Source organism: Trematomus bernacchii, unplaced genomic scaffold (assembly GCF_902827165.1).
Source record: "Trematomus bernacchii unplaced genomic scaffold, fTreBer1.1, whole genome shotgun sequence".
In the NCBI taxonomy this organism is placed as follows: domain Eukaryota; kingdom Metazoa; phylum Chordata; class Actinopteri; order Perciformes; family Nototheniidae; genus Trematomus; species Trematomus bernacchii.
In genome coordinates, this window is record NW_022987752.1 from 26,323 (window position 1) to 41,346 (window position 15,024).

A 15,024-nucleotide genomic window follows, 5' to 3' on the forward strand; every position below is an offset into this window, starting at 1 on the left:
TGAATTTTATTATGAGCGGCTCGTAGGCCACAAAGACAAGGAGACATACACGAGTTTACAAAACCACGGCACATTTATTGTGGTAAATGCAGAGATAGGTGGTTGAGAGGATCGCAGAGTTAGTCTTCCTGCAGCCGCTTTGGAGAGAGACTGGGGCCGTAGTGTCCGGAGGTGTCCGTGATCGTGCTGATTAGCCTCTTCAGCTCCACCCCATCGTAAGACAAAGGCCCTGGGGCCGTCACACTCTTCTATAACAACAGTTAAAAATATATATGTATATAAAATATACGGCTGTGCCGACGCCATGATAAGACTGATGTTACGCTGAGAGCAGCCGGGAAAAGCACTGACATGGGCGCAGCCTCTCTGGTGGTTGACTAATCAGAACAGAGTGGCCGAGCTGACCAATCGGAGCACACTAGGCTCACGGGGAGGGGGGGGGCAAGAGCTCCAACGAGTCGTTTAGTGGAGAAAGTGAATACTGCTGAATACACATGCTTGACAGAGATGCTGTATGCGAAACCAATGTGAGTTTGGAAAATTGCACAGTATAAATCTATTTTAGTATACCTCAACAATGTAATTATGATCAGTGGAAATGGCCATGACATGGGCCCTTTAACAAAATCTTTACATTTGAGCCATTCAGATTAATAAAAACTAGGCAGAAAAGTCATCGCCTCATTCTTGGAGAGGTCCACCCTGAGACATGTATTTAATAAATCCACATTACCCTGTGGACATAGAAATGTGATTGTTAAAAAACTGAAGTATCATCATTCAAAAGCAACGCCTGCTGTGTTTATCTGGATTAGTTGACCGTGCTGTAAAATGCAGCTGGATCCTCTTCAGAGTCCTGCCCTCTGGTCCTGAGAGATAAATGATGAGATTTTTAGTGGTAATAATAATGCAAAGGGAATTAAATGATATGTGAACAATGTTCCTGTGTGAGGATCTGCTCACCTCGGGGCAGCACTGCTGAACTTGATGGCTGCGTACTCCGGGACTTCCTGTTGCTCCGTGTGTCCGAGGGGCCGAGTTGCTCTCATGTTGGAGTAAAGAGGGTCTGCCCGGTTGTTGGAGAAGTGAACGCTGGCATACTGAAGGTCATCCTGCTGCTCCGGCTGATCAGGTACACACAGCAGGGAAGAAAACATTTTAAACTACGCATTTTTACATTAATAGATATTTCATTTACAGAGGAATGGACCCAGGACAGAAAAGGCCAAAGCAACAGCAGCTGTGGTGATGATGGAAAAATATCTCTGCTTCATCAACATGCTGCTTTATGACAGAAAAGATTAATGGACAAAAGATAGGAAAACCTCTGGATGTACTTGGAATGTACTCACGTCTAAGAGGAGAGTCAAAGAGATTGTGATAGAAATGAACTTTTTATAGGATGTAAAAAGAGCAGCAAGAGGTCCTTCTCTGTCAGATCAATGTTCTATAAGCACTTAACCTGTTAAGCCAGAGAGACCCCGGTACCGGGGCACTGCCGCAACATCTTGCAGGAAACAGTGTCTGAGGGCATGTTCATTTAATAAACTATGAATGTTTTATATCCATGGAACGGGAAGAAACTCATCAAACTGATCATTTTTTTTTTTTTTCAAAAGAAAACCCACTGAGCCTCTGAATTAGCAACGAGCGAAAAATGCTAACAGATTACTGCACCGAAAATCACTCACAAAACCTTATTATTTATCTTTTCTCCACATCCATGACATCGATTCACATCGTGAGGTGACACAGAATCGATGGGTACCCTCATTATCACTGAATTATACGAATTTGCGACGTTATAAACAAAAACAGACATCAAAACAGGTGACGCTAGTAGCTAAAAATGCTAACATTCTTACCTTGGCTCTGTAGTCTCTCCAAAGTGGTCTTCAATGGCATTAAAACGATAAAAACGCTGCTGAAGTTAATCCACAGGTTAATCCAATGTGTCTGTGTCCCTTTGAAATGATTTCTGATAATCCATAAGCAATGAGACGGATAATCCATGCTTTTCCGTTTCTAGATGTCAGAGCTAGACTGTAGCTTCACTCTAATGCAAAATTACATGCGCAGAGCCCCCACCTTTTTGTTTCACAATGAGTGTGTGTGGGGGACTCCCCCTTCGATTCTATTGGCTCTAACGGTCAGAAAGAGGTGTCAACCATCAAAATCGACCAATGGGTTCCAGAGATATGAAAAGAAAACCATTTCCACCCAAATCAACTCAGAGGTGGTTTCTTTTTGCTAAACCTCTCTAAAAAGGTCAAATTTCACTTGTTTTGCATCAATCTTGATACAGGGTACTTATTATATGTTGTACTTTGGATTCCTAAAGCTTTTAGTCTACTAACCCATCATCCAAGGGTAGTTTTCACTATAAGTAAAAAATAATTTTTGGACGGACACTCTAATTTACAGTTTTTTACTATGTAAAATCTGAATTTTCTTTAAAATAAAAAACATCTATATTGATTCTGACTTTTCTACATCCAACTCACAGGTTCATCATTACTTTGAGAGAAAAGATTATTAATTTTCCCCTTTTAGAAGGGAAGATATGGTCATTTGTTCTGGGAATGTCATTTTCGAGCCTGAGACCGAAAAGGCAGAAGCCGCTGGGATCAGCATCCCCACAGTCCCCCCAGGACAGCAAAGGCAGAGGAGGGTGCCTGCAAAGTACCCATGAAGGGGATATTAAAAACACTAAGAGACAACAGTGGACAGAATATCTTTCCAACACTGGTGGAAATGATAAGAACCTATGCAACAATTCCAGTGTCAACAGCAACAGTGGAGAGGTCCTTCTCCAAGCTCAAGCTGGTGAAAGACACACTCAGAAGCCAATGCACAGAAGAGAGGCTTTCTGATTTCTTCCTCCTCGCTATTGAGAAGGACATTCCTGTTATCCACAGTGAAGTAATACACATCTACAGGGACATGGCCCCCAGAAGGTTGCTGCTGTAAGGGAGGAAGGAGAGACAACAAGTGAAGACACCAACAAAGATTTAACAACTTCCAAGTGCAAAGAAAGATACAAGATACAAAGAAAGTTAGTAACAAAAGAAGTTAATAACAAAATATTTGATTTCAGATTTCAAGACCTTGTTAAATAATTTCAGTAAAGTTGCAGTATTTTTGCATGTTCTTATTAAATATTTCTGCACAGTTTTTTCAGCATTTTTGATGCGTTTTGTCCAATTAAATGAAGTAAATGAGTAGGAGAGGAGAGCAGAATGCACTAAGTGTAATTGTTGCAACTAAACTTAGCCCTACTTGTAGTTTGGAGTGTAGGTTGGTTTGCGTATTTATGTAGAGAACAGACTTTTTCAGTTTTGTGTGAAGATTTGTTGATTTTGAAGTGTTATTTATTTTAATACCACAAAAATAATTCAAAGGACTTCATGTTGTGCTAAAATAAACTAATTATTATAGCAATGAACTAGTAGCATAGAAAACATGCACATTGTGGCATAGTTTCCTTTGTTGATGTCTGCTCTTGTGCGTAGTGAATACTAAAGAAGACCATTGTCTCTGTGTTAACTGATTATTTTGTAGAATTCTGTTGAGTATTAAACAATTGCGTGAGTTGTGAGGGTAACGGCCCGTCCACACAGCGGCGTGCGTTGAAAGCTTCACCATTCACTTGAATGGGGTGACGTCACTTTTCGCCGAACTGCATTGTGGGAAGCGAAGCGGAGCTTTGCTGGCGTGGCTCGCTGCAAAAGAAAAATTGAGAAATGTTCAACTTTTGAAGCTTCTGAAGCTTCGGTGGAAGCGTCAGCCAATCAAATCCTGTTTATGCAAATCTGCCAGTACAAGCGTTAGCCAATCAAACCGCGTGTATGCTGGGAGAGACACACCGCAGGTCATTTCCTCATATTCCAAAAAATGGAGCAAGCTTCAACGCACGCCGCTGTGTGGACGGGCCGTAAGTCAGAGATACAACTATATATATATATTTATATATATTTTCTTTTTTTCTTTAACTTTTTTTTTTTTTATTAATGCCCTTTTCCTCACTTGAGCCCCTGCCCCCCAAAATGTCTGTGCACGTCCCTGGTCCATGTGATTGGTCAGAGAGCGTTGGGGGGGGTCAGGGTCCATGTGATTGGTCAGAGAGCGTTGGGGGGGTCAGGGTCCAAGTGATTGGTCAGAGCGTTGGGGGGGTCAGGATCCGTGTGATTGGTCAGAGCGTTGGGGGGGGGTCAGGATCCGTGTGATTGGTCAGAGCGTTGGGGGGGGTCAGGGTCCGTGTGATTGGTCAGAGCTTTGGGGGGGTCAGGGTCCGTGTGATTAGTCAGAGCGTTGGGGGGGTCAGGATCCGTGTGATTGGTCAGAGCGTTGGGGGGGTCAGGATCCGTGTGATTGGTCAGAGCGTTGGGGGGGTCAGGATCCGTGTGATTGGTCAGAGCGTTGGGGGGGGTCAGGATCCGTGTGATTGGTCAGAGCGTTGGGGGGGTCAGGATCCGTGTGATTGGTCAGAGCGTTGGGGGGGGTCAGGATCCGTGTGATTGGTCAGAGCGTTGGGGGGAGTCAGGGTCCGTGTGATTGGTCAGAGCTTTGGGGGGGTTCAGGGTCTGTGTGATTGGTCAGAGCATTGGGGGGGTCAGGGTCCGTGTGATTGGTCAGAGCATTGGGGGGGGGGTCAGGGTCCATGTGATTGGTCAGAGAGCGTTGAGGCCACTCCCCTCTGCCTCCTTCAGTTCTTTTAAAGCCACGCCCTCGGTTGTGGCCACGCCCTCTTTCAAAGCCACGCCTGCTTCTGGTTGGAGAGGGGCGAGGTTTGTTTCCGACCTGAACAAAAACATTTATATAAGCAAGGATGCTAACACAGCTAACAGGGATATATATACGCTTTCAGAGCTAATAAGGCTAACCCTGTTAACAAAGCTAACACCGATGACCCTGTCCCGGCTAATAAGACTAACAAAGGTTATACTTACAATGCTGGCACTACTAACGCTAGCACAGCTGTTTCAGCTATCTTACAGAGCGACTAATTAAGCTGCTAGCCGTTAGCTTACCCGTTCTCCTCCACGTCCTCGATGGTGTCGGGCAGCGGCTTGTTGAGCGTCTCCGGCAGGAAGCAGGCGAAGACGCTGGCTAACACCGCCGCCCCCCCGTAAACAACACTGGGCAGAGCAGGGAGTACCTGGGAAATGTAGTCCATCAGAAGGGTTAGCATGAATTACGTAGGAAGGGGGAGATGTATCTGATTCCTGGACGTACTTATAAAAACAAAAAACAACAACAACAACAAATATGATAACATGTTCAACGAGAGACCTCATCAAGGATCAGGACCGCGGGCGCCGCCATGCTGCCGACCCTCGCCATGGTGGAAACAAAGCCCAATCCTGTCTGCCTGCACACACACACACACACACACACACACACACACAACACACACACACACAACACAAACACACACAGAGATGATGCTTGGCTGTGTAATGTATGTATACTGTATATATGTATTTATATATGTACGGGGGCTCACCTGAGCACGGTGGGGTACAGCTCACTTGTGTATAGGTACACGGTGGTGAAGGAGGCCGAGGTGAAGCATTTACCCAGACAGGCCAGCGTGGTGCGAACCGTCTGCATGTCTGTGGGGGGGAGTACACCTGTCTCTCACACCTCAGTACACTCTGTGTGTTAGTGAGTGAGTGAGTGAGTGAGTGAGTGAGTGAGTGAGTGAGTGAGTGAGTGTGTGTGTGTGAGTGAGTGAGTGAGTGTGGTGTGTGTGTGTGTGTGTGTGTGTGTGTGTGTGTGTGTGTGTGTGTGTGTGTGTGTGTGTGTGTGTGTGTGTGTGTGTGTGTGTGTGTGTGTGTTACCTGCAGGGACCAGGATGTTGGCGAAGATGAAGAGGGCGGAGACGAACAGGCAGGTGGCCTGAGAGACGCGTCTCCCCAGGTAACTGAGCATGCCCAGAGCCAACAGCTTGGCGGGAAAATCCATGGCCCCGAAGATCAGCTGGATCTGGTAGATACTCACCTGGACAGGTGAGACAGGTGGGATGGAGACATGTTGGACAGGTGGGACAGGAACAGGTGGTACAGAGACAGGTGAGACAGGAGGACAGCTGAGACAGGAACAGGTGAGACAGGAGGAGGTATGTTTGTTCTTTCTGATGTAATTTGATTGTATGTCTCTGTTAGTGAAAACATTCACTAGAGCAGCGGTTTTCAAAGTGTGAGGCGCGCCTCCCTTGGGGGGCGCCAGAGAGCTTCAGGGGAGGCGCAGCGTGAGAAAAATAACGAGAAACAGTTAAATCTAGCTGGTTAATTTCAGCTAACTTTATGCGAGCGGCAACATGCAGTGTGCGAAAAAGCACACCTCCGATCGTCCGGGACGTGTTATTTATAATATCGGACAAATACATTTTTCCATTGACGTGTCCGACGGACAAGTGAAGTTTTTCGCCCATAAATGTTAGTTTCGGTTCTGCTTGTCGATTCCTAAGGAAATGCATCTCGCCGCTTTCTGTACTGTTAGACGGGGCGGGATCGTGTAGCACAGTGGCAGGGTTGGGAAGCAAAACTCGGTTCGGAGTAAGAACAAATAACAATTGTCCGGTCCCGGGAATAATAAGAGTTGTGAGGACAGGAGGCCGAGCCCCGCGGACTGCAGCTCTCTCTCCGTATCAGCTGATCGCTGCATGGTGCAGCTCAGCGTCTCTCTTTCTCTCCCTCTCTCTTTCTACATAAAGCGGACCCGCTGCCCGTTTAACAGCCTCATCTTTGTCAACCTTTCTTATGTTCTTTCTTTAACACGTAATGAAGGTTATGAAGCGTTTTAGCTCCTGTGTTGTTAATATTGACGCCATTTCCTTTATGAAGTAAAGCAGCCTCCCTGTCTGTGTCCTCGCGCTGTCCTCACATCCTCACACCCCAGACTCGGAGGAGCACAGCGATGTCAGTATTGTTTATGAAGCAGGGTAAAGAAAGTAAATTATTGAAATGAAAATACTATTTATTTACTTTTACAAACAGTGAGTAGCTGGGCAGCTGCAGCATGTGTATTGCAGGACATGTGTTGGACAGACAGAGTGTGTGGTTGGACAGGCAGGTTGCAGTGTAACATCAGAGAAGACTGGGACTCAGCACCATAGATTCAAACACACACACAGAGACGAGACAAGAAGAGAGGAACAGTCAGAGTCATTTAAAATGAAGTGCTCAAAAAAAGAAAGGTAGACAGCGAAAACAGAGCATTTAATGACATTTTCTCTTACTGGACCTCTTTGAAATGCAATTGAATGCCCCTGCATTATAGCAACAACAACAATAATAATAGCAATAATAATTGGGATGGGGGGCGCGGCTGTTCTTATGTTCTCTGAGGGGAGGCTCACCTTCCCACACTTTGGCTGCGTTTCACTTCTCTTATTTTTCATTTCCTCGCTCCTCGGTCTCGGTCTCACCGGAAGTTGCCGGAGGACCGAGGATCGAGGAGCGAGGAGCGAAAATGGAGGAGCTATAACCGAGGAACCACCAGACCATCCTTCGATGAAATCCTCAGACACTCGCCCCGCCCCCTTACTGTGTATCGCTCACTGATTGGACGATGCAGCGCATGCACTGATCTGATGCTTCTTGACATGAGAGCAGTTTCCCAGCGGAGTGAAGAAAACACATGAAACTCACGGGACTCACTCCTCAGTTCATACTGTGTTTTGTTTCAATGAATGCATCATTCAGTTACAAATATGTGATATATCTGAACAACAAAGTGGACAAAAATCATTTCATTCATTTATTGGAAACATTTTCGTGATCGCTTTTTTCGTTTTACATTTTCATTTATTGTCATTTCCATTCAGTCAGTCATTAAGTGCTATTTAACATGTTGATTTGCTACATATCCACACAAACAGACAAAGTGTGCAATCCAATGAATGTTAATCTAACTGGGTTTTGATAGATAACATATCTCTTTTTCTTCTCTCAATTATTTTATTTATATTGTGCACTCTAATCAATATTAATCAAACTAATATTCGTTTATACATTTTAAGAATGGCGTTTATCTTTTTTGAGAATTAGTTCTTATTTGATTTTATTTATTTGGGTCTACAACAGATGATACAAATGTTTGTGTCAGTAAATGTGTACTAACAGAGGCGGGGGTGTTTGTGAAAATAACGGGGACAGAGCTGCTGTCAGACAATCAGCTGTGCGGCGTCATCACAAACGGACGTCGCTTCACGTGACGCTCCGGAGGAAAGGACGTCCCATTGCTCTTAAAACAAATTTCCCTGCTTCTCGTGGTTTCCTTGCGTCTCTCCATGCTTCCCTGGTGGGAGGGACTAGTCGCAGGGAAACGACGCAAGTGAGGGACGCAAGGAATCCATTTAACCGAAGTGAAACGCAGCCTTTGAAAACCCCTGCACTAGAGTAACAGGAAGTGTTAGCTTAGCTGCTGTTAGCTTACATGTAGCATCAGTGCTAATCATGTGACTCACCCCAAACTTCTGCAGGTCCATCGCCAGACCATAATACGCAAAGCTGGTGGCAAACCTGCAGGATGACATCACTGTCAGACGGGCATAACTTTATGTACATAGATATATAATTATATAAATATATCATGTAGAAATATATCATGTAGAAATATATCATGTAGATATATAATCTATGTAAACACACTGCTGCTATCTGACATGTGTATCTGTGTTTTCAGTTTGAATAACAATAATAAATAATAAAGGTGTGGATGTGTTAATGAAGGTGTGTATGTGTTAATGAAGACGTGGATGTGTTAATGAAGGTGTTAATGAAGATGTGGATGTGTTAATGAAGGTGTTAATGAAGGTGTGTTTATGTTAATAAAGGTTTATTGAACTCCCACCAGACGACCAGCAGGCAGATGGAGATGCGTCTCATTTGTCTCGTCCTCAGAAGGTCGTACGCCCTGAAGGTCGAGCGGCTCGAGTCCATCTCCTTCTTCATGTGGGAGTGCAGCACCTGCGGGTCACACGGTGCCAAGCTCAGCGTCTCATTGGACATCACAGGTCACACAGTGCCGAGCTCAGCTTCTCATTGGACATCACAGGTCACAAAGTGCCAAGCTCAGCTTCTCATTGGACATCACAGGTCACACAGTGCCGAGCTCAGCTTCTCATTGGACATCACAGGTCACACAGTGCCGAGCTCAGCTTCTCATTGGACATCACAGGTCACACAGTGCCGAGCTCAGCTTCTCATTGGACAGCAGACATCTCTAAATGTATGACGGACAGTTGACAGCTTACCTCCAGCGTTAACGTGTCCTCGATGTTTTTCTTCCCGTTGACTCGAGCGACTCGGTGCAGAGACTTCAGAGCGTCTTCAGAACGACGATTCAGAACCAACCAGCGGGCCGACTCCGAGAACCACCTGACCAATCAGAGAGCAGAGCCACCTGAGCAATCAGAGAGCAGAACCTCCTGAGCAATCAGAGAGCAGAACCTCCTGATGCTTTTACTTTGAAAGGCACTGACCAGGAGTAGGAGAAGAACAGGAACTGGGGCAGACACACCACCAGCTGAAGTTTCCTCCAGTCTCTCAGCCAATAGGCAAGCCCCGCCAGGATCATCTGACCAAACGTGAAGAAGAAGGAAGTGAGAGTTCCAACCAGAGTCCTCTGTTTGATGGGGATCCACTCCACCTCTGCAGACAGACAGGTGGTTAGAGAGACAGGTAGTTAGAGACAGACAGGTGGTTAGAGACAGACAGGTAGTTAGAGAGACAGGTAGTTAGAGACAGACAGGTGGTTAGAGACAGACAGGTGGTTAGAGACAGACAGGTAGTCAGAGAGACAGGTGTTTAGAGACAGACAGGTGGTTAGAGACAGACAGGTAGCAGGTAGACAGGTACTCAGAGAGACTCAGAACCCTTTTACACGGGAACGAAACGGGTTGTATCCGCATAGTTTCTCTTGCGTATAGCCCTTTTATTTACACAAGGCCGTAACAAAACGATAGAAACGGACCCGACAAACGATAACGGGTATAGATCTGCAAACGGAACGCTCTGGGGGGGCAAACGGCTCCGTGTAATCGCCTCTATACGATCATTTCCCGATAGATGAAGCCATAGCCCCGCCTCTCCCCACCTCTGCTGCTCACTGCTGTAGCATGGTCAGTAGCTACTGTCAGTAGCTACTGCTAGTGCTACTGCTACTGACCATGCTACAGATGTTAGTACAACATCTACAGCTCCTCTACCACAACCATCAGCAACAAGTGGACATGGAGAATTACATGAACTACTACATGTTGCTAAATCCACCGCGGGGCATAAACAGAAGGGCAACCATGGCAACCATGCTCCGGGGTCTTCTTCGCTGCTTTTGGTGTATTTTGTGGCGGCAGCAGCGCCACTTACAGGCCTGGCATATGTACTACAGCGTTTCTAGCGGGTCGAGCGGTCTCGTGTGAACAGACACGTTAAATGAATCAAATGCGTGTGAACGCATTCGGTGCGTAAACGCAAACATTCCCGTGTAAAGGCAGCCTCAGTTCAGAATGACTCCAGAGACAGTCAGACAGACAGACAGACAGACAGACAGACAGACAGATAGACAGACAGACAGGTAGCAGGTAAACAGGTACTCAGAGAGACTCTGTTCAGACAGACAGATAGACAGACAGACAGACAGGTAGACAGACAGACAGGTAGCAGTTAGACAGTACTCAGAGAGAATCCATTCAGAATGACTCCAGAGACAGCCATGCCGCTCAGGAACCTGAAGGCGCAGTAGGTGGAGTACGAGGGAAGGAAAGCCGAGCTGCACCCCAGGACCCCCAGCTGCAGGTAGGACCAGATCAGCACAGACCGCCTCCCATACCTGAGGACACATTCTGATTGGCTGCTGCTCACAGTTCGTGTCTGTGTGTGTGTGTGTGTGTGTGTGTGTGGTGTGTGTGGTGTGTGTGTGTGTGTGTGTGTGTGTGTGTGTGTGTGTGTGTGTGTGTGTGTGTGTGTGTGTGTGTATTGTGTGTGTGTGTGTGTATTGTGTGTGTGTGTGTTTGTACCTGTCTGACAGCCCTCCGTACACAATGGCTCCTGTCAGAACGCCCCCCATATAGATGGTCTGGATCATCTGTTTGAGAGGCCGGAGACCACAGACCAGGTCCCACTGAGAGACAGACAGGTGAGAGACAGACAGGTCAGAGACAGACAGGAGAGAGACAGACAGGAGATAGACAGACAGGTCAGAGACAGACAGGTGAGAGACAGACAGGTGAGAGACAGACAGGTCAGAGACAGACAGGAGAGAGACAGACAGGAGATAGACAGACAGGTCAGAGACAGACAGGTGAGAGACAGACAGGTCAGAGACAGACAGGAGATAGACAGACAGGGTCAGAGACAGACAGAGAGAGACAGACAGGTCAGAGACAGACAGGAGAGAGACAGACAGGAGATAGACAGACAGGTGAGAGACAGACAGGAGAGAGACAGACAGGTCAGAGACAGACAGGAGATAGACAGACAGGTCAGAGACAGACAGGAGAGAGACAGACAGGTGAGAGACAGACAGGAGAGAGACAGACAGGTGAGAGACAGACAGGTGAGAGACAGACAGGTGAGAGACAGACAGGAGAGAGACAGACAGGAGAGAGACAGACAGGAGAGAGACAGACAGGAGAGAGAGACAGACAGGAGAGAGACAGACAGGAGAGAGACAGACAGGTGAGAGACAGACAGGAGAGAGACAGACAGGTGAGAGACAGACAGGTGAGATAGACAGACAGGTGAGAGACAGACAGGAGAGAGACAGACAGGTCAGAGACAGACAGGAGAGAGACAGACAGGAGATAGACAGACAGGTCAGAGACAGACAAGGTGAGAGACAGACAGGAGAGAGACAGACAGGAGAGAGACAGACAGGAGAGAGACAGACAGGAGAGAGACAGACAGGTCAGAGACAGACAGGAGAGAGACAGCTAGGAGAGAGACAATTGCCAGCTGCTAGCTGTAAACTGTTAGCTGTTAGCTGCTAGCTGTTAGCTGTTAGCTGCTAGCTGTTGGCTGTTAGCTGTTAGCTGCTAGCTGCTAGCTGTTGGCTGTTAGCTGTTAGCTGCTAGCTGTTAGGTAACCCTAACCCTTCCCCTCAGGTTCTCTATCTGGAGCTCTGGTCTCAGACCAGCTGATTCAAAATGGATTAAATTATTTTTTTTCCTCAACATTCCACAAACAATAATCCATAATGACAAAGTGAAAAACGTTTTTAAAGATTTGTTTGCAAATGTCTTGAAAATAATCAAATGAAATATCACATGTACATAAGTACTCACACCTTTTCTTATGACACTGAAAATTGAGCTCAAGTGCATCCCGTTTCCACTGATCATCCTCCAGATGTTTCCATAACCTGACTGGAGTCCACCTGTAGTAAATTCAATAGATTGGACATGACTTGGAAAGGAACACACCTGTCTATATGAGGTCCCACAGTTGACAGTGCATATCAGAGCACAAACCAAGTCATGAGGTCCAAGGAATTGTCTGTAGACCTCAGAGACAGGATTGTATCAAGGCACAGATCTGGGGAAGGGTACAGAAAAATGCCTGCAGCATTGAACGCCCCATTGAGCACAGTAGTCTCCATCATTTGCAAATGGAAGATGTTAGAAACCACCACGGCTCTTCCTAAAGCTGGCCGCCAAAACCAAACTGAACATCGGGGGAGAAGGGCCTTAGTCAGAGAGGTGACCAAGAACCCGATGATCACTCTGACAGAGCTCCAGTGTTCCTCTGTGGAGATGGGAGAACCTAGGACAACCATCGCTGAAGCACTCCACCCATCAGGCCTTTATGGTAGGGTGGCCAGAAGGAAGCCACTCTTCAGCAAAAGGCACATGAAATCACTTTGACATTATGAGGTATTGTGTCTAGAATGTTGAGAAAACAAATACATTTAATCCATTTTGAAATGAGGCTGTAACATGTCAAATGTGTAAAAACTGAAGGGGTATGAATACTTCGTGGATGCACTGTATCTGCTCCTGTTGTCAGAGTTTGATTCTTTGTGGTTCTCCACCGACTGTAAGTCTATAATAAAAACATTTTTAATAAAAGTGTCAGCTAAATTATATGTAATGTAAATAATGCTTAGCGTTAGTGTGGTTAGCATTAGCGTGGTTAGCGTTAGCGTGGTTAGCGTTAGCGTGGTTAGCGTTAGCCAGATGGACATGGTGACCTCTGACCTCGGACACGGTGGTGGAGAGAAACTCTGAGCGGTCGTAGTCCCATCCGTCCAAACATCCCTCGGTTGGGATCTGGCTAACGTTAGCTGAGCTGTTAGCCGCTAGCAGCTGCCACTGAGGCTCCACAAACCTGAACAACACAAACAGGAAGTGATGTCACAGGGAGGTTAACCAATCAACACTAGTAATATATTAATGAAGATATTGATAATAAAACCTCCTGCAGCGGTCCAGTCTACTTCCTGAAGAGTCCATCGGGATGAAGGCCCTCAGAAGCTGCTTCTCATCTACCTGCAACAACCAATCACATCCCTCTATTCAGTGACAGCGGCCAATCACATCCATCCATTCAGTGACAGCGGCCAATCACATCCATCCATTCAGTGACAGCGGCCAATCACATCCATCCATTCAGTGACAGCGACAAACCACAGCCATCCATTCATCGACAGCTACCAATCACATCCATCCATCACCGGTTCAGACAGACAGACAGACAGACAGACAGACAGACAGAGAGACAGACAGAAAGACAGACAGACAGACAGACAGACAGACAGACAGACAGAGAGACAGAGAGACAGAGAGACAGACAGACAGACAGACAGACAGACAGACAGACGGGTCACCTGGTAGTGGGACAGGTTGTATCGGCTGCTGTGATTGGTCGGTAGGCTGCAGTGGTGGGCGGGACTTCCTGAGACGAAGTTGTTCAGCAGGTTCTGACTGGCCATCATCAGACCAGGCAAACTGATGAGAGTCACATGGAGCCATTGATATCTGCCAAAGCCCCCAGCCTGAGGGTGAGACAGGTGGTGAGACAGTTGGTGAGAGAGGTGGTGAGAGAGGGGGGAGACAGGTGGTGAGACAGGGGGAGACAGGTGGTGAGAGATGGGTGAGACAGGTGGTGAGACAGGGGGTGAGACAGGGGGTGAGAGATGGGTGAGACAGGTGGTGAGAAACTGTCTCACCTCCTGTCTCACCTCCTGGGTTAGAGAAACTGTCTCACCCCCTGGGTTAGAGAAACTGTCTCACCTCCTGTCTCACCTCCTGGGTTAGAGAAACTGTCTCACCACCTGGGTTAGAGAAACTGTCTCACCTCTTGGGTTAGAGAAACTGTCTCACCTCTTGGGTTAGAGAAACTGTCTCACCTCTTGGGTTAGAGGAACTGTCTCACCCCCTGGGTTAGAGAAACTGTCTCACCTCCTGTCTCACCCCCTGGGTTAGAGAAACTGTCTCACCTCCTCCAGCAGCTCAGCAAATCCCATCCTCCTCTTCCTCTCTACGTCTTCAAATAATACTTTATATACTGATGACAAATATAAATATAAATAATAACAACAATAAATATGTGGAGTTTCTGGATCTCAGTGTCAGTTCCCTCCTGAACCTGCAGGGGGACAAGAGAGAATACTCATCATGTACTAATACTGTATATAATACTGTGTATACTGTATATAATGTGTATAATACTCTATATTACATTAGACATCATGTATTAATTAAGCAATAGCTCACGACAGGCCGTGGTATATGCTCAGTATATCACAGCTAAGGGGTGTGGTTCGGCCCGACGCGAAGCGTATAAAGGAGGGTTTCTGCCCCGTTATTGGTTCTTAGCCGTGATATACTGAGCGTATACCATGGGTAGAATTGTAGTTACTTTTCACAACAAGTCAGTATCCCTCCGCGTCTGAGAAAAACAGTATACAGTTGGGCTGAAAAGCAAACTGCCTGCAGTTTGCTTTTCAAACTGGGACAAGAAAACAGCGGAGAAGTAACGGGGCAGAAACCCTCCTTTTTACGCAGCGGTCCAGACA

At 46.5% G+C, this 15,024-nt stretch overlaps 1 protein-coding gene across 1 annotated transcript; it reads right to left on the bottom strand.

The window, feature by feature from the left end:
- Positions 1-4,644: 4,644 nt before the first annotated feature.
- On the bottom strand, positions 4,645-14,472 carry LOC117496542 (solute carrier family 22 member 6-like). Its single transcript, XM_034148244.1, has 15 exons — positions 14,446-14,472; positions 13,834-14,001; positions 13,422-13,495; positions 13,205-13,334; positions 11,027-11,130; positions 10,685-10,839; positions 9,491-9,659; positions 9,263-9,386; positions 8,860-8,975; positions 8,474-8,528; positions 5,844-6,003; positions 5,507-5,615; positions 5,293-5,371; positions 5,031-5,158; positions 4,645-4,800 (listed from the first exon to the last, which is right to left on the bottom strand). The coding sequence occupies exons 1-15, from the start codon at positions 14,470-14,472 to the stop codon at positions 4,671-4,673; spliced, it is 1,728 nt and encodes a 575-aa protein (XP_034004135.1). The 3' UTR covers positions 4,645-4,670.
- Between the last annotated feature and the right edge of the window lie 552 nt (positions 14,473-15,024).